The 24817-nt window shown below is 44.2% G+C and overlaps 1 protein-coding gene across 1 annotated transcript in view; it reads right to left on the bottom strand.

The window, feature by feature from the left end:
- The window catches only part of LOC120038847 (sorting nexin-17), a 68144-nt gene extending 50148 nt beyond the window's left edge, over positions 1 to 17996 (bottom strand). The window contains exon 1 of the mRNA XM_038984435.1: positions 17460 to 17996. Coding sequence (XP_038840363.1) covers positions 17460 to 17519 — 60 coding nt within the window. The 5' untranslated portion in view covers positions 17520 to 17996. The remainder of the gene's footprint in view (positions 1 to 17459) is intronic.
- Between the last annotated feature and the right edge of the window lie 6821 nt (positions 17997 to 24817).

The raw sequence follows: 24817 nt of genomic DNA, 5'->3' as shown, positions 1-24817 counted from the left end.
ACACACATCCAACCCCCGTCTCCCCTCTCCTCAACAGACACACATCCAACCCCCGTCTCCCCTCTCCTCAACACACACAGCCAACCCCCCTCTCCTCAACAGACACAACCAACCCCCGTCTCCCTCTCCTCAACAGACACACATCCAACCCCCGTCTCCCCTCTCCTCAACAGACACACATCCAACCCCCATTTCCCTCTCAACAGACACAGCCAACCCCCATCTCCCTCTCCTCAACACACACAGCCAACCCCCCTCTCCTCAACAGACACAACCAACCCCCATCTCCCTCTCCTCAACACACACAGCCAACCCCCATCTCCCTCTCAATTCAATTACATTTAAGGGCTTTACTGGCGTGGGAAACATGTTTACAATGCCAAAGCAAGTGAAATAAACAGGAACATTGCACTCACAAAAGTACCGAAAGAATAAAGACATTTCAAATGTCATATTATGTGAAAATAGTTGAAGTACAAAAGGGAAAATAAATAAACATAAATATGGGTTGTATTTACAATGGTGTTTGTTCTTCACTGGTTGCCCTTTTCTTGTGGCAACAGGTCACAAATATTGCTGCTGTGATGGAACACTGGTATTTCACCCAGGAGAAATGGGAGTTTATCAAAATCGGGTTTGTTTTCTAATTCTTTGTGGGTCTGTGTAATCTGAGGGAAATATGTCTCTCTAATATGGTCATACATTTGGCAGGGGGTTGGGAAGTGCAGCTCAGTTTCCACCTCCTTTTGTGGGCAGTGTGCACATAACCTGTCTTCTCTTGCGAGCCAGATCTGTCTCTCCCTCTCTCTCCCCCTCAACTGTTTTACAGCCAGCAATGGACCCCTAAGCCTAACTGATAAAACTGTTTTTGTAGGAGGAAATCCGTGTTCTGTCCAAGAGTTCAACACCAACAACTTGTTATGACACAATCTTGCATCAGCCCTACTTTAAAATCAGTCATAGATATTATCTATGTTTCTTATTAATACAAAATATCACAAGAACGCTATACAGAGATGCAGACAGAGCATCTGGTAATGTGTCAATTCAACAACAGTCCAGAACTACTGTATACTGTGTAGAAAATGACAGACTTCTGTGACCTCAGGGGAAGTTACTTCAAGTTTGACTTCAGTCTGCCTGGTTATCTAAATAAAGTTGTTCTATTGGTGGCCTTGAGGGACCTGGAACTGCCTGTCTGTCTTCAGAAAGCATCTCGTCTAGGCCTAGACCGTCTTCAGAAAGCACCTCGTCTAGGCCTAGACCGTCTTCAGAAAGCATCTCGTCTAGGCCTAGACCGTCTTCAGAAAGCATCTCGTCTAGGCCTAGACCGTCTTCAGAAAGCATCTCGTCTAGGCCTAGACCGTCTTCAGAAAGCATCTCGTCTAGGCCTAGACCGTCTTCAGAAAGCATCTCGTCTAGGCCTAGACCGTCTTCAGAAAGCACATCGTATAGGCCTAGAGACTGTCTTCAGAAAGCACATCGTATAGGCCTAGACCCCGTCTTCAGAAAGCACATCGTATAGGCCTAGACCCCGTCTTCAGAAAGCACATCGTATAGGCCTAGAGACTGTCTTCAGAAAGCACATCGTATAGGCCTAGAGACCGTCTTCAGAAAGCACATCGTATAGGCCTAGAGACCGTCTTCAGAAAGCACATCGTATAGGCCTAGACCCGTCTTCAGAAAGCACATCGTATAGGCCTAGAGACCGTCTTCAGAAAGCATCTCGTCTAGGCCTAGAGACCGTCTTCAGAAAGCACATCGTATAGGCCTAGACCCGTCTTCAGAAAGCACATCGTATAGGCCTAGACCGTCTTCAGAAAGCATCTCGTCTAGGCCTAGACCGTCTTCAGAAAGCATCTCGTCTAGGCCTAGACCGTCTTCAGAAAGCATCTCGTCTAGGCCTAGACCGTCTTCAGAAAGCATCTCGTCTAGGCCTAGACCGTCTTCAGAAAGCATCTCGTCTAGGCCTAGACCGTCTTCAGAAAGCACATCGTATAGGCCTAGAGACTGTCTTCAGAAAGCACATCGTATAGGCCTAGAGACTGTCTTCAGAAAGCACATCGTATAGGCCTAGACTGTCTTCAGAAAGCACATCGTATAGGCCTAGACTGTCTTCAGAAAGCAGATGATCTAGGCCTAGACTAGGTTGGGCAAAACTAAACATGGCGGTGTTCGCCTTCACAATCTCACTGGAATAAAGGCCTCCTCCATTCCTGTCATTATTGAAAGAGATTGTGATCTCACATTTCAAAATAGGGCTACTTAATGTTAGATCCCTCACTTAAGGCAGTTATAGTCAATGAACTAATCACTGATCATAACCTTGATGTGATTTGCCTGACTGAAACATTGCTTAAGCCTGATGAATTTACTGTGTTAAATGAGGCCTCACCTCCTGGTTACACTAGTGACCATATCCCCCGCGCATCCCGCAAAGGCGGAGGTGTTGCTAACATTTTCGATAGCAAATTTCAATTTACAAAAAAAAAAAAAAAAAAGACGTTTTCGTCTTTTGAGCTTCTAGTCATGAAATCTATGCAGCCTACTCAATCACTTTTTATAGCTACTGTTTACAGGCCTCCTGGGCCATATACAACGTTCCTCACTGAGTTCCCTGAATTCCTATCGGACCTTGTAGTCTTGGCAGATAATATTCAAATTTTTGGTGACTTTAATATTCACATGGAAAAGTCCACAGACCCACTCCAAAAGGCTTTCGGAGCCATCATCAACTCAGTGGGTTTTGTCCAACATGTCTCTGGACCTACTCACTGGCACAGTCATACTCTGGACCTAGTTTTGTACCGTAGAATAAATGTTGTGGATCTTATTGTTTTTCCTCATAATCCTGGACTATCGGACCACCATTTTATTACGTTTGCAATTGCAACAAATAATCTGCTCAGACCCCAATCAAGGATCATCAAAAGCCATGCTATAAATTCTCGGACAACCCAAAGATTCCTAGATGCCCTTCCAGACTCCCTCCACCTACCCAAGGACGTCAGAGTACAAAAATCGGTTAACCACCTAACTGAGAAACTAAATTTAACCTTGCGTAATACGCTAGATGCAGTCACACCCCTAAAAACCAAAACCAGTTGTCATAAGAGACTAGCTCTCTGGTATACAGAAAATACCCGAGCTCTGAAGCAAGCTTCCAGAAAATTGGAACAGAAATGGTTCTCCACCAAACGGGAAGTCTTCCGACTAGCTTAGAAAGACAGTACCGTGCAATATCGAAGAGCCCTCACTGCTGCTCGATTATCTTATGTTTCCAACTTGAGGAGAATAAGAACAATCCAAAATGTATTTTTGATACTGTCGGAAAGATATCAGTTTGTCTTCTGACAAATCAACTGTACATTTCGGTGTTCCTCAAGGTTCTGTTTTAGGACCACTATTGTTTTCACTATATATTTTACCTCTTGGTGACGTCATTTGGAAACATAATGTTAACTTTCACTGCTATGCAGACGATACACAGCAGTACATTTCGATGAAACATGGTGAAGCCCCGAAATTGCCTACCCAGGAAGCCTGTGTTTCAGACATAAGGAAGTGGATGGCAGCAAATGTTCTACTTTTAAACTCTGACAAAACAGAGATGCTTGTTCTAGGTCCCAAGAAACAAAGATCTTCTGTTGGATCTGACAATTAATCTTGATGGTTGTACAAGTCATCTCAAATTAAAAACTTAAGGACCACGGTGTTAATCTGGACCCTGATCTCTCTTTTGACAAACATATCATGAATATTTCAAGGAAAGCTTTTTTTCCCATATTGGTAACATTGCAAAAATCTAAAATTTTCTGTCCAAAAATGCAGAAAAATGCTTTTGTCACATCTAGATTAGACTACTACAATGCTCTACTTTCCGGCTACCCGGATAAAGCCCTAAATAAACTTGTTAGTGCTAAATACGGCTGCTAGAATCCTGACTAGAACCAAAATATTTGATCATATTACTCCAGTGCTAGCCTCCCTACACTGGCTTCCTGTTAAGGCAAGGGCTGATTTCAAGGTTTTACTGCTAACCTACAAAGCATTACTTGGGCTTGCTTCTACCCATCTTTCCGATTTGGTCCTGCCGTACATACCTACACATACGATACGGTCACAAGACACAGGCCTCCTTATTGTCCCTAGAATTTCTAAGCAAACGCAGGGCTATCACGTATAGAGCGCCATTTTTATGGCATTGTCTGCCTACCCATGTGAGAGACGCAGACTCCATCTCAACCAATAAGGCTTTATTGAAGACTCATCTCTTCAGTAGGTCCTATGATTGAGTGTAGTCTGGCCCAGGGGTGTGAAGGTGAACGGAAAGGCACTGGATCGACGAACCGCCCTTGCTGTCTCTGCCTGGCCGGTTCCCCTCTCTTCACAGGGATTCTCTGCCTCTAACCCTATTACAGGGGCTGAGTCACTGGCTTACTGGTGCTCTTCCATGCCGTCCCTAGGAGGGGTGCGTCACTTGAGTGGGTTGAGTCACTGACGTGATCTTCCTGTCCGGGTTGGCGCACCCCTCGGGTTCATGCCGTGGGGGAGATCTTCGTGGGCTATACTATGCCTTGTCTCAGGGTAGTAAGTTGGTGGTTGAAGATATCCCTCTAGTGGTGTGGGGGCTGTGCCTTGGCAAAGTGGGTGGGGTTATATCCTGCCTGTTTGGCCCTATCCGGGTGTATCGTCATACAGAGCCACAGTATCTCCCTCGCGTCTCAACCTCCAGTATTTTGCTGCAATACTTTGTGTCTGGGGGCGAGGACCTGAGCCCTAGGACCATGCCTCAGGACTACCTGGCCTGTTGACTCCTGGGTGTCCCCAGTCCACCTGGTCGTGTTGCTGCTCCAGTTTCAACTGTTCTGTCTGCGGCTATGGAACCCTGACCTGTTCACTGGACGTGCTACCTTGTCCCAGACCTGCTGTTTTCAACTCTCTAGAGACTGCAGGAGCGGTAGAGATACTCTCAATGATCGGCTATGAAAAGCCAACTGACATTTACTCCTGAGGTGCTGACTTGTTGCACCCTCGACAACTACTGTGATTATTATTATTTGACCATGCTGGTCATTTATGAACATTTGAACATCTTGGCCATGTTCTGTTATAATCTCCACCCGGCACAGCCAGAAGAGGACTGGCCACCACTCATAGCCTGGTTTCTCTCTAGGTTTCTTCCTAGGTTTTGGCCTTTCTAGGGAGTTTTTCCTAGCCACCGTGCTTCTACACCTGCATTGCTTGCTGTTTGGGGGGTTTTAGGCTGGGTTTCTGTACAGCACTTTGATATATCAGCTGATGTTAGAAGGGCTTTATAAATACATTTGATTTGATAAGTGAATTGATAAATCCCAAAAAGTGATTGGCTCTTACATTAAATGGAAGCCTTTATATTAAAATGCATGCCTCATCATTAACATAAAGCATGATTAAAGTGAGCAGACAGTTGCTGATACACATCTCAGGGTGGTTTTCAGTCCATAAAGAGACGTGGGAGACACTTAGTTTGCTCCAAAAGAGCAGAGATGAATTCAGATGCTTTCTAATGTATGACATGTAGAGGGTTTGAACCTCTGGAAATCATCCTGCACATGTTGGGGGGGGGGGGGGGGGGGCAGAGAGTTCCAGTGCTAGAGGTTCATGGGAACTGCAGTCTTCAAAGTTTCTCAACACATGCAAGCCAATTGTGGCAATAACAACTCATTCGAGCGCACAATGAGTTCACTTGATGCTTCTTGGAACAAAGTCACGTGGAACTAGTTCTGAGAATGAGTTCATTGGACTATACCCCTAGCTCAAAGGATATTCCCAAGGATTCACAATGGATTGGGAAGTAATTCTATGAAACAACACACAGGGCACAAACCCAGAACATACCCTGTGGAACCTCACAGTATTAAACCCAGAACATACCCTGTGGAACCTCGCAGTATTAAACCCAGAACATACCCAGTGGAACCTCGCAGTATTAAACCCAGAACATACCCAGTGGAACCTCACAGTATTAAACCCAGAACATACCCAGTGGAACCTCACAGTATTAAACCCAGAACATACCCAGTGGAACCTCACAGTATTAAACCCAGAACATACCCAGTGGAACCTCACAGTATTAAACCCAGAACATACCCAGTGGAACCTCACAGTATTAAACCCAGAACATACCCAGTGGAACCTCACAGTATTAAACCCAGAACATACCCAGTGGAACCTCGCAGTATTAAACCCAGAACATACCCAGTGGAACCTCGCAGTATTAAACCCAGAACATACCCAGTGGAACCTCACAGTAATAAACCCAGAACATACCCAGTGGAACCTCACAGTATTAAACCCAGAACATACCCAGTGGAACCTCGCAGTATTAAACCCAGAACATACCCAGTGGAACCTCGCAGTATTAAACCCAGAACATACCCAGTGGAACCTCGCAGTATTAAACCCAGATCATACCCAGTGGAACCTCACAGTATTAAACCCAGAACATACCCAGTGGAACCTCACAGTATTAAACCCAGAACATACCCAGTGGAACCTCACAGTATTAAACCCAGAACATACCCAGTGGAACCTCACAGTATTAAACCCAGAACATACCCAGTGGAACCTCACAGTATTAAACCCAGAACATACCCAGTGGAACCTCACAGTATTAAACCCAGAACATACCCAGTGGAACCTCACAGTATTAAACCCAGAACATACCCAGTGGAACTTCACAGTATTAAACCCAGAACATACCCAGTGGAACCTCACAGTATTAAACCCAGAACATACCCAGTGGAACTTCACAGTAATAAACCCAGAACATACCCAGTGGAACTTCACAGTAATAAACCCAGAACATACCCAGTGGAACCTCACAGTATTAAACCCAGAACATACCCAGTGGAACCTCACAGTATTAAACCCAGAACATACCCAGTGGAACCTCACAGTATTAAACCCAGAACATACCCAGTGGAACCTCACAGTATTAAACCCAGAACATACCCAGTGGAACCTCACAGTAATAAACCCAGAACATACCCAACAGATGACAAAGCATAACTAACAGACCCTGACCTGTTTCAATCTGCAACCAACTAAACAAGACAGACTACCAATTACTGCACACACACACACACACCTCTAATACCAGTCTGCACATATAGAGCCCATATTTAATAGACAGGAAGTATGTTTGTTCCGAGCCCACAGGAAGTGAGAGAAGTCCAACAGAATTCCACCATTTGAAAACGCAGACATCATTTTCCTGAAGTCCCTGTACTGTGTGATGGGGTTCAGACGCCTCTACGGCTGAAGTCCCTGTACTGTGTGATGGGGTTCAGACGCCTCTACGGCTGAAGTCCCTGTACTGTGTGATGGGGTTCAGACGCCTCTACGGCTCCTGGCTCCAAGGTACACACACAATCCCTCTGTTTTAAGATTAAGCGCTGGCCTAATCCATGTCACAAATGGCTCCCTATTCCCTATATAGTGCACTACTTTAGACCAGGGCCCATAACCACCCTAATCCATACATAGACCTATAACCACCCTATTCCCTACACAGTGCACTACTTTAGACCAGGGCCCATAACCACCCTATTCCCTACACAGTGCACTCTAGTCAAATGTAGTGCATTATGTAGGGAATAGGGTGCCATTTGGTACCAGGCTGCGGCGACTACTACTACTACTACTTGTAGGGCTGCGGCGACTACTACTACTACTACTAGTAGGGCTGCGGCGACTACTACTACTACTACTAGTAGGGCTGCGGCGACTACTACTACTACTACTACTTGTAGGGCTGCGGCGGCGACTACTACTAGTAGGGCTGCGGTGACTACTACTACTACTACTTGTAGGGCTGCGGCGACTACTACTACTACTACTACTTGTAGGGCTGCGGCGACTACTACTACTACTACTACTACTACTTGTAGGGCTGCGGTGACTACTACTACTACTACTACTACTTGTAGGGCTGCGGCGACTACTACTACTACTACTACTTGTAGGGCTGCGGCGACTACTACTACTACTACTACTACTACTTGTAGGGCTGCGGCGACTACTACTACTACTACTACTACTACTACTACTTGTAGGGCTGCGGCGACTACTACTACTACTACTACTTGTAGGGCTGCGGCGACTACTACTACTACTACTACTTGTAGGGCTGCGGCGACTACTACTACTACTACTACTACTACTACTTGTAGGGCTGCGGCGACTACTACTACTACTACTAGTAGGGCTGCGGCGACTACTACTACTACTTGTAGGGCTGCGGCGGCGACTACTACTACTACTACTACTACTACTACTACTACTTGTAGGGCTGCGGCGACTACTACTACTACTACTACTTGTAGGGCTGCGGCGGTGACTACTACTACTACTACTTGTAGGGCTGCGGTGACTACTACTACTACTACTTGTAGGGCTGCGGTGACTACTACTACTACTACTACTACTACTACTACTTGTAGGGCTGCGGCGACTACTACTACTACTACTAGTAGGGCTGCGGCGACTACTACTACTACTACTAGTAGGGCTGCGGCGACTACTACTACTACTACTAGTAGGGCTGCGGCGACTACTACTACTACGGCGACTACTACTACTACTACTTGTAGGGCTGCGGCGACTACTACTACTACTACTTGTAGGGCTGCGGCGACTACTACTACTACTACTAGTAGGGCTGCGGCGACTACTACTACTACTACTTGTAGGGCTGCGGCGACTACTACTACTAGTAGGGCTGCGGCGACTACTACTACTTGTAGGGCTGCGGCGACTACTACTACTACTACTTGTAGGGCTGCGGCGACTACTACTACTTGTAGGGCTGCGGCGACTACTACTACTTGTAGGGCTGCGGCGACTACTACTACTTGTAGGGCTGCGGCGACTACTACTACTTGTAGGGCTGCGGCGACTACTACTACTTGTAGGGCTGCGGCGACTACTACTACTTGTAGGGCTGCGGCGACTACTACTACTTGTAGGGCTGCGGCGACTACTACTACTTGTAGGGCTGCGGCGACTACTACTACTTGTAGGGCTGCGGCGACTACTACTACTTGTAGGGCTGCGGCGACTACTACTACTTGTAGGGCTGCGGCGACTACTACTACTTGTAGGGCTGCGGCGACTACTACTACTTGTAGGGCTGCGGCGACTACTACTACTACTTGTAGGGCTGCGGCGACTACTACTACTACTACTTGTAGGGCTGCGGCGACTACTACTACTACTACTTGTAGGGCTGCGGCGACTACTACTACTACTACTTGTAGGGCTGCGGCGACTACTACTACTACTACTTGTAGGGCTGCGGCGACTACTACTACTACTACTTGTAGGGCTGCGGCGACTACTACTACTACTACTAGTAGGGCTGCGGCGACTACTACTACTACTACTAGTAGGGCTGCGGCGACTACTACTACTACTACTAGTAGGGCTGCGGCGACTACTACTACTACTACTAGTAGGGCTGCGGCGACTACTACTACTACTACTTGTAGGGCTGCGGCGACTACTACTACTACTTGTAGGGCTGCGGCGACTACTACTACTACTTGTAGGGCTGCGGCGACTACTACTAGTAGGGCTGCGGCGACTACTACTACTACTTGTAGGGCTGCGGCGACTACTACTACTACTAGTAGGGCTGCGGCGACTACTACTACTACTTGTAGGGCTGCGGTGACTACTACTAGTAGGGCTGCGGCGACTACTACTACTACTTGTAGGGCTGCGGCGACTACTACTACTACTTGTAGGGCTGCGGTGACTACTACTAGTAGGGCTGCGGCGACTACTACTACTACTTGTAGGGCTGCGGCGACTACTACTACTACTAGTAGGGCTGCGGCGACTACTACTACTACTTGTAGGGCTGCGGCGACTACTACTACTACTAGTAGGGCTGCGGCGACTACTACTACTACTACTACTACTAGTAGGGCTGCGGCGACTACTAGTACTACTTGTAGGGCTGCGGCGGCGACTACTAGTAGGGCTGCGGCGACTACTACTACTACTTGTAGGGCTGCGGTGACTACTACTAGTAGGGCTGCGGCGACTACTACTACTACTACTACTACTAGTAGGGCTGCGGCGACTACTACTACTACTACTACTACTACTACTACTACTACTTGTAGGGCTGTGACTAGTTGTTTATATGGATATGCTTCTTAATTAAAAAAACTTATTTGAAAACTAGACATTACACTTGGTTACCATGGCATTTCATTATTATTTCAAGTTATTACTTATAAATATCAACTCAACAAATGAATTAATGACAGGATGGAGAGGATGTGTCACTTTTCGTATTGACAACATGAATGGAATCAAAATAAATATATTTATTAATACATATATTTATACAGATCCTATTTTTGACGCACAAAACCATTCAAAACGAAGTCCGATGGGTTCTTCTACCTTAACCAAAATATTCACATAACGGCACAAACCCTGCTGCTGTGGTCACTTGACGGCAGTGGCAAGAGAGAAGGCCATGATGAGAGAACTAAACAGCCTACTGAGAACAGGTCCTGGATTACAACCATGACTGGAGCGTTGGGTTCTTACTAAGAGGAGGAGGAGTCCAGACAGGCTGCTTTAGGAAACTTTCTGAATAGACATATAGGCCTATAGAGAGAAGCCGTAAACTAACACACACATGCACACACCCCTGTAAAAGCCCTCGTCAAGCAAAGCCACCAGCGTATGTCAGACACAAGAGAAAATATTTCTAATTTCCTTAAAAACAAATTTAAAAACCTAGGCCTACCTTTAAGCATTCTGAAAGTAGGCTACAAGATAATGAATCGACAAGTGAAGAGGACAGCTATCCTATGAACATTATACTGTATTATGATGATTGACAGTAAACTGCCTGTTTTACAGATGGCAGGCTACCACATGGGCATTCATAAAAGTGCATTGTGGGCCGACAATGTAGGCTACTATTCTACTTTGTGGGAATAGGAGGGCGGTAATGGTTTTTCTTGCAAATTGTCTAGAACAGGTCATGGCCAGTGTTGATTAGTCTTTAAAAATATGTATCAAAGTATACCATGCCAGGTTGGAGAGGATTGTGACACAACATTAGCCCTCAGAGCCAGAACAACCCTGTCCACTGCTGTTGAATAATGAAAAGCGGCCTTTCAGGTTATGTCGATATAGGACTCGTTTTACTGTGGATATAGATACTTTTGTACCCGTTTCCTCCAGCATCTTCACAAGGTCCTTTGCTGTTGTTCTGAGATTGATTTGCACTTTTCGCACCAAAGTACATTCATCTCTAGGAGACAGAACGTGTCTCCTTCCTGAGCGGTATGACGGCTGTGTGGTCCCATGGTGTTTGTACTTGCGTACTAGTGTTTGTACAGATGAACGTGGTACCTTCAGGCGTTTGGAAATTGCTCCCAAGGATGAACCAGACTTGTGAAGGTCTACAATTTTTTTTCTGAGGTCTTGGCTGATTTCTTTTGATTTTCCCATTATGTCAAGCAAAGAGGCACTGAGTTTGAAGGTAGGCCTTGAAATACATCCACAGGTACACCTTCAATTGACTCAAATGATGTCAATTAGCCTATCAGAAGCTTCTAAAGCCATGACATCATTTTCTGGAATTTTCCAAGCTGTTTAAAGGCACAGTCACCTTAGTGTATGTAAACTTCTGACCCACTGGAATTGTGATACAGTGAATTATAAGTAAAATAATCTGTCTGTAAACAATTGTTGGTAAAATACTTGTGTCATGCACGAAGTAGATGTCCTAGCCGACTTGCCAAAACTATAGATTGTTAACAAGAAATTTGTGGAGTGGTTGAAAAACAAGTTGTAAAATGACTCCAACCTAAGTGTTTGTAAACTTCCAACTTCAACTGTATTTACTAGCAAGCAATGAAAATGTGCGTGATATAAAAGAAAGTCCACTCTTTCTTACTGAAGTGCTCTACACCGTTCTGTCGGAAAGAGTATGAGCTGTAGAATGTTTAATAGGCAGACGAAGTTACCAAAACAACAGCTTTTAATCATTAGTAGACACTCCCGCTGTGAGGTCATGTTTATATACAGGAAAAATAACGTTAATAAACAAAAATACAAATTCCAAAAAATGAATGTAGGCCTATTGAAACAACTGGGACAGTTAGTTAAAAAATGTTCAGGATGGTCCTCACTCATTATTAAATGGCCCTTTCCTTATCCTGCTTCTGTCCTGCTGAACCGGCCATAGGTCAGGTCACACTCACAGGGACTCAAAACTCACTGTACTCAGATTATGGCCTCTTTATAAAGGAAACAGTTACAGTACGACAGACAGATTAGTGCTCTATTTTAACACCCGCCTCCCAAATCCTGCCTGCATTCTCCACCACTAATCTCTTCCCCCGCTCCACTCAAATACACACGATAGGAAAGTACCCGTTCTAGAAAATATATTTGTATGAATTTTTTTTTTTTAAACACACTTCCTTCCCTTGAGGTGCTGGTAAGAACTCAGGTAGTCCATTTCCTGTACTGTGCCCCTCTCTACCGCTACACTACTCACTCATGATTAATGGTTGAAACCCGTCTATAATATCTACAGTGCATTGGGAAAGTATTCAGACACCTTGACTTTTTTGTTTCATTACAGTCTTACTCTAAAATTGATTAATTCGTCCGTCCCCCCCACCGCCAATCTAAACACAATACTCCACAATGACAAAGCAAAAACTGTTTTTTTAGACATTTTTGCAAACATATATAAAAAATAATGAAATATCAGATTTACCTAAGTATTCAGACCCTTTACTCATTACTTTGTTGAAGCACCTTTGGCAGCATTTACAGCCTCAAGTCTTCTTTGGTATGACGCTCCTAGCTTGTCACACCTGTATTTGGGGAGTTTCTCCCCTTTTCTGTAGATCCTCTCAAGCTCTGTCAGGTTGGATGGGGAGCGTCGCTGCACAGCTATTTTCAGGTCTCTCCAGAGATGTTCGATCAGGTTCAAGTCCGGGCTCTGGCTGGGCCACTCAAGGACATTCAGAGACTTGTCCCGAAGCCACTCCTGCGTTGTCTTGGCTGTGTGCTTAGGGTCGTTGTCCTGTTGGAAGGTGTCCTGAGCGCTCTGGAGCAGCTTTTCATCAAAGATGTGTGTATTTTGCTCCGTTCATTTTTGCCTCGATCCTAACTAGTCTCCCAGTCCCTGCCACTGAAAACATCTCCACACGTTTTACAGAGGAGTGGCTTCGGTCTGGCAACTCTACCATAAAGTCCTAATTGGTGGAGTGCTGCAGAGATGGGAGAACCTTACAGAAGAACAACCATCTTCACAGAGGAACTCTGTCAGAGTGACCACCGGGTTCTTCTCCCACGACTGCTCAGTTTGGCCTGGAGGCCAGCTCTAGGAACAGTATGGTGGTTCCAGACTTCATCCATTTAAGAATGATGGAGGCCACTGTGTTATTGGGGAACTTCAATGCTGCAGAATTTTTTTGGTACCCTTCCCCAGATCTGTGTCGACATAATGCCGTCTTGGAGCTCTACGGACAATTCCTTCAACCTCAGGGCTTGGTTTTTGCTCTGACATGCACTGTCAACTGTGGGACCTTATATAGACAGGTGTGTGCCTTTCCAAATCATGTCCAATCAATTTAAATTTACTACAGGTGGACTCCAATCAAGTTGTAGAAACATCAAGGATGATCAATGGAAACAGGATGCACCTGAGCTCAATATCGAGTCTCACAGCATAAGGGTCTGAATACTTATGTAAATACGTTTTTATTTTATTTATTTTTAAAAACTTTTTTGAAGATTTGCAAAAATCTCTCAAAACCTGTTTTCGCTTTGTCATTATGGGGTATTGTTTGTAGAACGATGAGGAAAATGTTATATTTAATCAATTTTAGAATAAGGCTGTTAAGTAACAAAATGTGGAAAAAGTCAAGGGGTCTGAATACTTTCTCGAATGCACTGTAGATATTAAAGTGTACTTATACTGTACGTCTCATTGGCTGCAGGAGTCATTGAGTGACCTCTACTACTCTCCTCAGCCAATGAGACAGACAGCAAGACACTGGCACATTTTGCTGCAGGCTACATCTGAGCCTGTGTTTGATACGGACTGTGTAGAGACGGTCACTCAAAATCAAATCAAATTGCATTTGACGTGTACACACAGTATTTTTGCAGATGTTATTGCAGGTGCAGCAAAATACTTGTTTTTCTAGCTCCAGTATTAATATCTAGCAATACACAGACAAATCCCTCAAAATAAAAAGAATGAAGAAATATCAGTACGAGCGATGTCCGGAATATAAATGTACCCTACATGACCAAAAGTATGTGGACACCTGCTCATCGAACATCTCATTCCAAAATCATGGGCATTAATATGGAGTTGGTCCCCCTCCCTTTGCTGCTATAACAGCCTCCACTCTTCTGGGAAGGCTTTCCACTAGATGTTGGAACATTGCTGCTATAACAGCCTCCACTCTTCTGGGAAGGCTTTCCACTAGATGTTGGAACATTGCTGAGGGGACTTGCTTCCATTCAGCCACAAGAGCATTAGTGGGGTTGGGCACTAATGTTGGGCGATTAGGCCTGGCTCGCAGTCTGCGTTCCAATTCATCCCAAGGTGTTCGATGGGGTTGAGGTCAGGGCTCTGTGCAGGACAGTCAAGTTCTTCCACACCGATGTCGACAAACACATTTCTGTACTGACCTTGCTTTGTGCACAGAGGTATAAGTAATGCTGAAACAGGAAAGGGCCTTCCCCAAACTGTTGCCACAAAGTTTGAAGCACAGAATCATCTGGAATGTAACTTTATGCTGTAGCGTTAAGATTTCCCTTCACTGGAACTAAGAGGCCTAGCCGGAACCATGAAAAACAGTCCCAGACCATTATTCCTCCTCCACCAAACTTTACAGTTGCACCATGCAGTCGGGCAGGTAGCATTCTCCTGGTATCTGCCAAATTCAGATTCGGCCATCGGACTGCCAGATGGTGAAGCGCGATTCATCACTCCAGAGAACGCGTTTCCACTGTTCCAGAGTCCAATGGCGGCGAGCTTTACACCACTCCAGAGTCCAACTCCAGCCGGCGCTTGGCATCGCGCATGTGGATCTTAGGCTTGTGTGCTGCTGCTCGGTCATGGAAACCCATTTCATGACGCTCCAGACGAAATGTTATTGTGCTGACGTTGCTTCCAGCGGCAGTTTGGAACTCGGTAGTGAGTGTTGCAACCGAGGACAGAGGACTTTTATACTCTACGTGCTTCAGCACTCGGCGGTCCCGTTCTGTGAGCTTGGGTGGCCTACCACTTCACAGCTGGTTATGCTCTTAAAGTTGAAAAACAGGTCCGATTGTCATATCTTGGTGACAAACCTCCAATCCGAGAGAGGGGATTTAACCGCTCACCTAATCTGCTTTAAAACAAAGTGACATTGTACTATGAGGTCAAGCAAGGAGCTCACAGGGCCATATCAGGGTTTCATAACCAAGCTAAGCTATACTTTGTCCAGCAGCACTGAGCATTTTTACATCATTCTAGATGAGTGAGCATAGACTGTGTGGGGCTGGGTGTACCGGGTGTGGCCTGGTGTACCGGGTGTGGCTGGGTGTACTGTAGGGGGCTGGGTGTACTGTAGGGGGCTGGGTGTACTGTAGGGGGCTGGGTGTACTGTAGGGGGCTGGGTGTACTGTAGGAGGCTGGGTGTACTGTAGAAGGCTGGGTGTACTGTAGGAGGCTGGGTGTAACTAAAATATTTAGGTTTAAATAGGACTTGAAAGAACAAAACATTTCACAATCTCAAGTCCTTAGTGTAGTACATTGCACTGACATAGCACTTGGTCATAACACACCTTCAACATGTTGCCAGGACAACAACCTCTCCCTCAACGTCAGCAAAATTAAGGAGTTAATTGTTGACTTCAGGAAGCAGAGGAGGGAACCCGCCCCGACCCAAATCAACAGGACTGCAGTGGAGAGCGTCAGCAGTTTTAAGTTCCTCTGCGTCCACGTCACTGAGGAATTGACATGGACCATCACCACCACTCTGGTCAAGAGGGAGCAACAGCGTCTCTACTTCCTAAGGCGGCTGAAGAAATTTGGCATGCCACCCCGGGTCTCTCTCCAAATACAGGTCCACTGCACCATCGAGAGCATCCTGACCGGTTGCATCACGGCCTGGTACGAGAATTTCTCCGTCCACAACCGCAAGGCCATCCAGCGGGTGGTGAAGACAGCCCAGTACCTCACTGGCACCACGCTCCTGTCAATCCAGGACATCTAGTTGAAACAGTGCCTGAAGAAGGCCCGCAGCATCATCAAGGACCCCACACACCTCAGCCACGAGCTGTTCACCCCCTGACCGTCAGGCAGACGGTACCAGACCATGAGGTCTGATAGAAACTGACTCAGAGTCAGTTTCTATCTACAAGCCATTAGACAGTTGAACACTTGAACTGGACTGACCAACTGCTCTGACTCTCTGCACCTTAACACACACACACACACACACACACACACACACACACACACACACACACACACACACACACACACACACACACCTCTTATTGTGATTGCTAAATACTGCACAATTGAAACACTTGCCGCCCATCTTCAACCAAAACACATGTAAATATTGGACAATAAATTGTGCCTTCCTGTATTATATTAATATATATATATATTAAATGTTTGTTCTATTCTACTGAGACATTTACTTTCTGTTTGTATTCTTATCTTGTATTATCTCTTATTGTCGTTGCATTGAGGAGGAAGAACGTGCAAGTAAGCATTTTACTGAACAGTGTCGACCATGTGTATCCTCTCCATATGACTAACACAACTTGAAACACATTTGCCTTGAAAGATAAGATCTATAAAACGGTGCCAAATGGATATCTTGCGATAGCAATACCTGGCATTCAGACACAGTATTCTTACAGTGTGACTGTAGTGAGAAGTGTGACGCATTGCCACCTATTGTCCAATCATCACCTATGATGGAATTGCTGTGGTTTTCTATCGGATATTGGGAAATTATATTGCAGTCCGAATAGGCTTGATTTTATAAACAGGGTAACTTTATATTGATGTGGATCGATGCCTACTGATCCACAATGTATTGCCTGGAAGTGTCAATCATGTATGATTCCCCAAGGAATAAGGGGTTAACTTACATTGTATTACAAAATGGCAATGCCTTGTGAGGTATTATGACAGACAGTGAAAGTCCTGTCAAATTGTTTACTAGTAACCCGGGACCTGGGCCAACCTCTAAAATCATATCACAAGAGTCTGGTTGGGGTGATTTAAAAAATATATATATAATAATAATAATAATTAAATCACTGGAATGGATTTCACATGCTAGGAATCTGCAGTAAAATAACTATGTCGCAACAGACAAACAAAAAACATTTATGGAACTGACCACGTATGTTGATCCATTTTCTCCCGAACGAACCTCCGTTTCCGGAATGGAGAAATGCATTTTAGATGGACCACAGGACGAGAGGACCACTATTTTGGATGAAAAGGGCACCACAAATCTAGAAGGTAAAGTCTATTGAGAAAGTGGTCTTGCACTCCTCTGCATTTACTCGGTAATCCAGTGTTCCGTTCGTTTGTTCAATCCGAGGCGATAGGAAAAAAATGTTGTTTATCCAACAATGTCTGCTGCACTGGACTGGATTAGTATAAAACTTCTCCCACGTCAGTACTCTTAATAAACTTTTCCCACTAGCGTCCTCCTAGCAGCCATGTTGCAGATGTAGGTAATTGCAGATTAATGGTTGGCTGTAAAAAAAAAAACATATATTTATTCGTCGACTGTATGTGAAGGTCCAAAAACATTCACCGTTACCGTTGGCACTGTTATAACAATCCGTTCTCAATTCGTACCGTCGATTCCATTCATTTGCTTTCTCATTAGAACTTTTGGATGAAAGGGCGCAGTTAGCTCCTGACAAGCCCCGTCACTTCCCTAAATGGTATAAACGGCTGAGGCGTGTGTGTCGTGAACAATATTATTGTGAACAACAGTAGGTGGACCTGGCGGTTCGCCTTCAAAATAAAAGTTCCCTATTGAAACTGATACAAACGGATAAAAATAGTGGAAACATGCCATAATTGGACTAGATAATGATAGACCAGGTTGGAATGTGGTTAAATTCAACGAAATACAATTATTAGTTAATAAAAGTTGAGTAGTCTGCCCCCCAAAAAGTTAAAATCAGTTGAAATCGCACTGTGGATGCATGTGAATTGCATTGGGGGCATGAAATGGGGCAGTCTACTCGGTAGTCTCGCGTTGCCATACCTCCATTATTACGTTGCTGTCACACCTCCCTTAGAGGTCTGTTGAATTTTGTATTGCAAAAATGGTTTGAATGATCTGCTGGCTACCAGCAGCAAGATTTATGATTGAATGAAAGTTGTTCCGTAAGCTAGCTAGTTGGCAACATTGCAGAAATTTGAAATAAACCTGGAGGAAAAACTGAATTCTGTTTATCCAGAAGTGTACTCTATACACATAATCGACACACACTATATGGCCAAAAGTATCTCATTCCAAAATCATGGACATTAATATGGAGTTGGTCCCCCCCTTTGCTGCTATAACAGCCTCCACTCTTCTGGGAAGCCTTTCCATTAGATGTTGGAACATTGCCGTGGGGGCTTGCTAACATTCAGCCACATGAGCATTAGTGAGGTCGGGCACTGATGTGGGGCGATTAGGCCTGGCTCGCAGTCGGCATTCCAATTCATCCCAAAGATGGGGTTGAGGTCGGGGCTCTGTGTAGGCCAGTCAAGTTCTTCCACACCATTCTCGACAAACCCTTTCTGTATGGACCTCGCTTTGTGCGCGGGGTCCTTGGTATTCTGAAACAGGAAAGGGTCTTCCCCAAACTGTTGCCACAAAGTTGGAAGCACAGAATCGTCTAGAATGTCATAGTATGTTGTAGCGTTAATATTTCCCTTCACTGGAACTAAGGGGTCCGAACCATGGAAAACAGCCCCAGACCATTATTCCTCCTCCACTAAACTTTACAGTTGGCACTATGCATTGGTGCAGGTAGTGTTCTCCTGGCATCCGCCAAACCCAGATTCGTCCGTCGGACTGCCAGATGGTGAAGCGTGATTCATCACTCCAGAGAATACGTTTCCACTTCTCCAAGAGTCCAATGATGGCGAGCTCTACACCACTCCAGATGATGCTTGGCATTGCGCATGCTGATCTTAGCTTGTGTGCGGCTGAGTATTGGAACCCGAGCACAGATGATTTGTGCTTGATGTGCTTCAGCACTCGGCAGTCCCGTTCTGTGAGCTCGTGTGGCCTACCACTTTGTGTCTGAGCCGTTGTTGGTCCTAGACGTTTCCACTTCACAATAACAGCTCTTATAGTTGGCCGGGGGCAGCTCTAGCAGGGCAGGAATTTGACAAACTGACTTGTTGGGGAGGTGGCATCCTATGACGGTGCCACGTTGAATGTCTCTGAGCTCTTCAGCACTGGCCTTTCTACTGCCAATGTTTGTCTATGGAGACTGCATGGCTGTGTGCTCATTGTGTACACCTGTCAGCATAAGGCTTGTTTTTCTTTGGGGGAAACACATTCTTTGGGGGCCAGGAAGGAGCTGGTATGATGTACATTACTGACAGTTTTAGATTTTAGTGATGTTAAATATATGCAGGCCTCAACCACTAACCTGAGAGCGCTTTATTCAGTGTATCATGCAGCCCTCAGGTTCATTACAAATCAAAAGCGTCTAACACATCATTGTGATCTCTACAGCGCTGTTGGCTGGTCGTCATTGACCTTGAGTAGTCTTAAACACTGGTTGGTATACACTGATTTATAAGGCCATGTTGGGTAAAATGCCATTTTATCTCGGTTCTTTTTTAGTCAGATTGGTAAATAAATATCAATTACGGTCCCATTCTCATTTGCTTCTGACACTACCAAAAATTAGAACAGGTCATGGTAGAAATAGTTTTAGTTACTTAGTTCCGTGGTCCTGGAATTCTCTCCTGAACATTTTAAATGTGATGATCTAGTTTCGTTGGTGGAGTTTAAACACCTGATCGATGTATATATCATAGAAGAGTGTAATTGTCTTAAGGACAGCTGTTTTTAGTCAAGATGTTTGTGTTTTTAATGTAATATGTAATTGTTGTACTGTATGTGTGTTTATAGTTTTGTTTAATGTTGTGTTAGTGTATGTAGGTTGTTTTGTCTGAAACTGTGTTCCCTCTGCTGCTATTGGACCAGGTCTCTCTTGAAAAAGAGATGTTATCTCAATGAGAAAAACCTGTACAAATAAAGGTTAAATAAAAAAACAAAAAAAAACAGGTGTGGCTGAAATAGCCGAATCCACTAATTTAAAGGCGATGACTTATGGCCATGTAGTGTACATCAACATATTTTTATGTGGTTTTAATCTGCTATTTCCAGGCCAACCTCATGCACTGTTGCACCTATGAGACTAATATAGCCCCACAGTGTCATAATACCCATAAAACCTGACGGTCAAACAGGGAAATGGTTCCAAACGTTTTTCCATTAAAAAAAGAAGGGCTGTGTTTTGTGTAGAATGACCCTGGTGTGACGTGTTGATAACCCTGGACATCTCTCTCAGACAAGGTGACTTTTACCAATATACAGTACCAGCCAAAAGTTTAGACACACCTACTCATTCAAAGGCTTCATTTGTTACTATTGTCTACATTGTAGAATAATAGTGAAGACATCAGAACTATGAAATAACACATATGGAATTATGTAGTAACCAAAAAAGTGTTTTAGAAATCAAAATAGATTTTAGATTTTAGATGCCTCAAAATAGCCACCCTTTGCCTTGATAACTGCTTTGCACACTCTTGGAATTCTCTCAACCAGCTTCATGCTTTTCCAACAGTCTTGAAGGAGTTCCAACATATGCTGAGCACTTGTTGGTTGCTTTTCCTTCACTCTGTGGTCCGACTCTTCCCAAACCATCTCAATTGGGTTGAGGTCGGGTGATTGTGGAGGCCAGGTCATCTGAGGCAGCACTCCATCACTCTCCTTCTTGGTCAAATAGCCCTTACACAGCCCTCATAGCCTGGTTCCTCTCTAGGTTTCTTCCTAGGTTTTGGCCTTTCTAGGGAGTTTTTCCTAGCCACCGTGCTTCTACACCTGCATTGCTTGCTGTTTGGGGTTTTAGGCTGGGTTTCTGTACAGCACTTCGAGATATTAGCTGATGTACGAAGGGCTATATAAAATAAACTTGATTTGAAACTTGATTTGATTTGGAGGTGTGTTGGGTCAACGTCCTGTTGAAAAACAAAAAGTCCCACTAAGCGCAAACCAGATGGGATGGCGTATCGCTGAAGAATGCTGTGGTAGCCATGCTGGTTAAGTGTGCCTTGAATTGTAAATAAATCACTGACAGTGTCACCAGCAAAGCACCCCTACACCATCACACCTTCTCCTCCATGCTTCACGGTGGGAACCACACTCTGTGTCTCACAAAGGCACGGCGATTGGAATAAAAAATCTCAAATTTGGACCAAAAGACAGATTTCCACTGGTCTAATGTCCATTGGTCATTTTTCTTGGTCCAAGTAAGTCTCTTCTTTTTATTGGTGTCCTTTAGTAGTGGTTTCTTTGCAGCAATTTGACCATGAAGGCCTGATTCAACCAAATCTCCTCTGAACAGTTGATGTTGAGATGTGTCTGTTACTTGAACTCTGTGAAGCGTTTATTTGTGCTGCAATTTTTGAGGCTGGTAGCTGTAATAAACTTATCCTCTGCAGCAGAGGTAACTCTGGGTATTCCTTATCTGTGGCGGTCCTCATGAGAGCCAGTTTCATCATAGCGCTTGATGGTTTTCGTGACGGCACTTGAAGAAACTTCCAAAGTTCTTAAAATGTTCTGCATTGACTGACCTTAATGTCTTAAAGCAGGGGTGGGCAATTCCAGTCCTCGAGGGCTTGATTGGTGTCACCGTTTTACCCCCAGCCCCAGCTAACACACCAATAGTCACCTAATCATGATCTTCAGTTTAGAATGCAATTTGATTAATCAGCTGTGTTTGCTAGGGATGGAGAAAAAGTGTGACACCAATCAGGCCGCCGAGGACTGGAGTTGCCCACCCCTGTCTTAAAGTAATGATGGACTGTCGTTTCTCTTTGCTTATTTGAGCTGTTCTTGCCATAATATGGACTTGGTCTTTTACCAAATAGGGCTATCTTCTGTATACCAGCCCTACCTTGTCACAACACAACTGATTGGCTCAAACGCATTAAGAAGGAAAGAATTTCCACAAATTAACTTCCAGGTGACTACCTCATGAAGCTGGTTGAGAGAATACCAAGAGGGTGGCTACTTTGAAGAATCTCAAATATATTTGGATTTGTTTAACACTTTTTTGGTTACTACATGATTCCATAATGTGTTATTTCATTGTTTTGATGTTGTCACTATAATACTACAATGTAGAACATAGTAAAAATAAAGAAAAACCCTGGAATCAGTAGATGTGTCCAAACTTTTGTCTGGTACTGTACATCAGTAAACTAAAGAGTAGCCAGTTTCTGCTCTGCTTGCTTTTACAACTCGGTGAAAGAGCGCAACACGTACACACTGAACTATGCTCTTCTGTGCTGGTCCAGCCATCCTTCCAGAAGCTTTGCCTTCACACAGCCTGACAGCCTTTGGTCCTTCTACCATGTTTCTGCCATGTTTCTACCATGTTTCTGCCATGTGGTTCAGGCTACCACTCTGAGGCATACGCATGGTCCTAAAGCACACCGTTGCTGTTTTTTGTATCACATTGCAATGATAAAACTGGGGAGGACAAAAAAATGCAATTTCAGAATTTGGGAGGGACATGACACCCCCATCGCTCGTGAAAGTTGCGCCCCTGGGTGGTATAATCACATCCTAAAGTGAACAACAAAAATGTTTCGCTTTATGAAAAATTGCAGTTTCTACTTCATCTAAAACCCCAATATATTGTATTTCTGTGGTATTTATGCTGACTGAGGAACACACACACACACACACACACACACACACACACACACACACACACACACACACACACGGTTGAGTAATTTCTGAATGCAATAGAAAGCCGTGTGTGTGTGTGTGTGTGTGTGTGTGTGTGTTCCTCAGTCAGCATAAATACCACAGAAATACAATATATTGGGGTTTTACATTGCCTGTACTAGTGATAGATCCATAGCAGGAATGAAAGTCTTTAATAGGGACACTATGAAGACATAATTGCAGCACTGTTGGAAAATAGTTACTGTAGTGGCCATTTAAACAGATCTAGAGGTCTGTACAAGTAATTTAATACGGCAGGCTAGTGGACTTTGTAAGTCCCAGTACAGAGGTAAGGATGAGAGGTATAAGATGGGCAAGTACATTTTCAGTTTACTGTTGAACTCTACCAAGTCAAGATGACATTAAATCCATTGTGTATGATATTTGCATAGCTCTTTAGGTAGCATAAAGTAACTCAATATTGGTGAAGGTCAGCTTAGATAAACTACAGAGTTAAATAGACAAATTAAACTCTGTTCCAGAGGAAAAACAAGACAGCATGGATGTTTTGGAGTCTGATAACTCTGAGGAGGACTTTGGGAAAGAAGCACTCGAGGATAAAGCTAAATCACCATTCAGTGAGTGTTTTGAAAAAAATCAGGAAGCAGGCCCTCGAAGATATTGTCCATTGCACTGATAAAAAAAAAAACAGTACTATGGACAAAAGTTTATAAACTAATTTCCTTCCTGTAATCCCAATCTGGTTTGACTTTATGACAGGACATTTACAGAGATTCTCGTCAGTATCCTACAAAATAAAGTCAGAATCAAAAAAGCACAGCAGTGAGTGGGGCTATGTTTAAAAATACTAAAATGTTATACTTTGAATATAAAAAACATAGATCAGATGAGTGTATAACTAAATTGCACCCTTTGATTATAGTTTATGAGAGAGTCCTCTGTATAAAAATCCAGAAGAAGCTATCAAAAAAACAATTGACACAGCCACAACCCATAGAAACATGGCGGAAACATGGCGGAAACATGGCAGAAACATGGCAGAAACATGGTATAAACATGGCAGAAACATGGCAGAAACATGGCAGAAACATGGTAGAAACATGGCAGAAACATGGTAGAAACATGGCAGAAACATGGTAGAAACATGGCAGAAACATGGCAGAAACATGGCGGAAACATGGCAGAAACATGGCGGAAACATGGTAGAAACATGGCAGAAACATGGTAGAAACATGGCCGAAACATGGTAGAAACATGGCAGAAACATGGCAGAAACATGGTAGAAACATGGCCGAAACATGGTAGAAACATAGCAGAAACATGGCAGAAACATGGCAGAAACATGGTAGAAACATGGCAGAAACATGGTAGAAACATAGCAGAAACATGGCAGAAACATGGCAGAAACATGGTAGAAACATGGCAGAAAACAAACCGGCCACCTAAGCTCCCCCGTAGGTCTTCTCAAGGTCCATCTGCTAAGAAATCCAAAATAGTTTCCCTGAATAACAACCCATGCAAGAAGCATAAAACCGGAGGCCCAGTTTAATAAACCTGATGCACAGAAAGATCTAGAATCCCTCCAGTATTCAGTGAGTGTAGCTATTGGAAATGTTGGTATGTTTCCAAATACAAGCTGTTGCCTCAACTGATCCATACAGTCATTTTTACATTTACAGGCAGTGAAATATATTTTCATTATGAATAAAACTCAGCTTAAAAATAACTTTACTGTTCTA

The sequence above is a fragment of the Salvelinus namaycush genome, unplaced genomic scaffold (genome assembly GCF_016432855.1).
Source record: "Salvelinus namaycush isolate Seneca unplaced genomic scaffold, SaNama_1.0 Scaffold240, whole genome shotgun sequence".
NCBI classification, from domain to species: domain Eukaryota; kingdom Metazoa; phylum Chordata; class Actinopteri; order Salmoniformes; family Salmonidae; genus Salvelinus; species Salvelinus namaycush.
The sequence above is the reverse complement of the archived record's forward strand: the minus strand, read 5'-3'. Positions and strand labels throughout refer to the sequence as shown.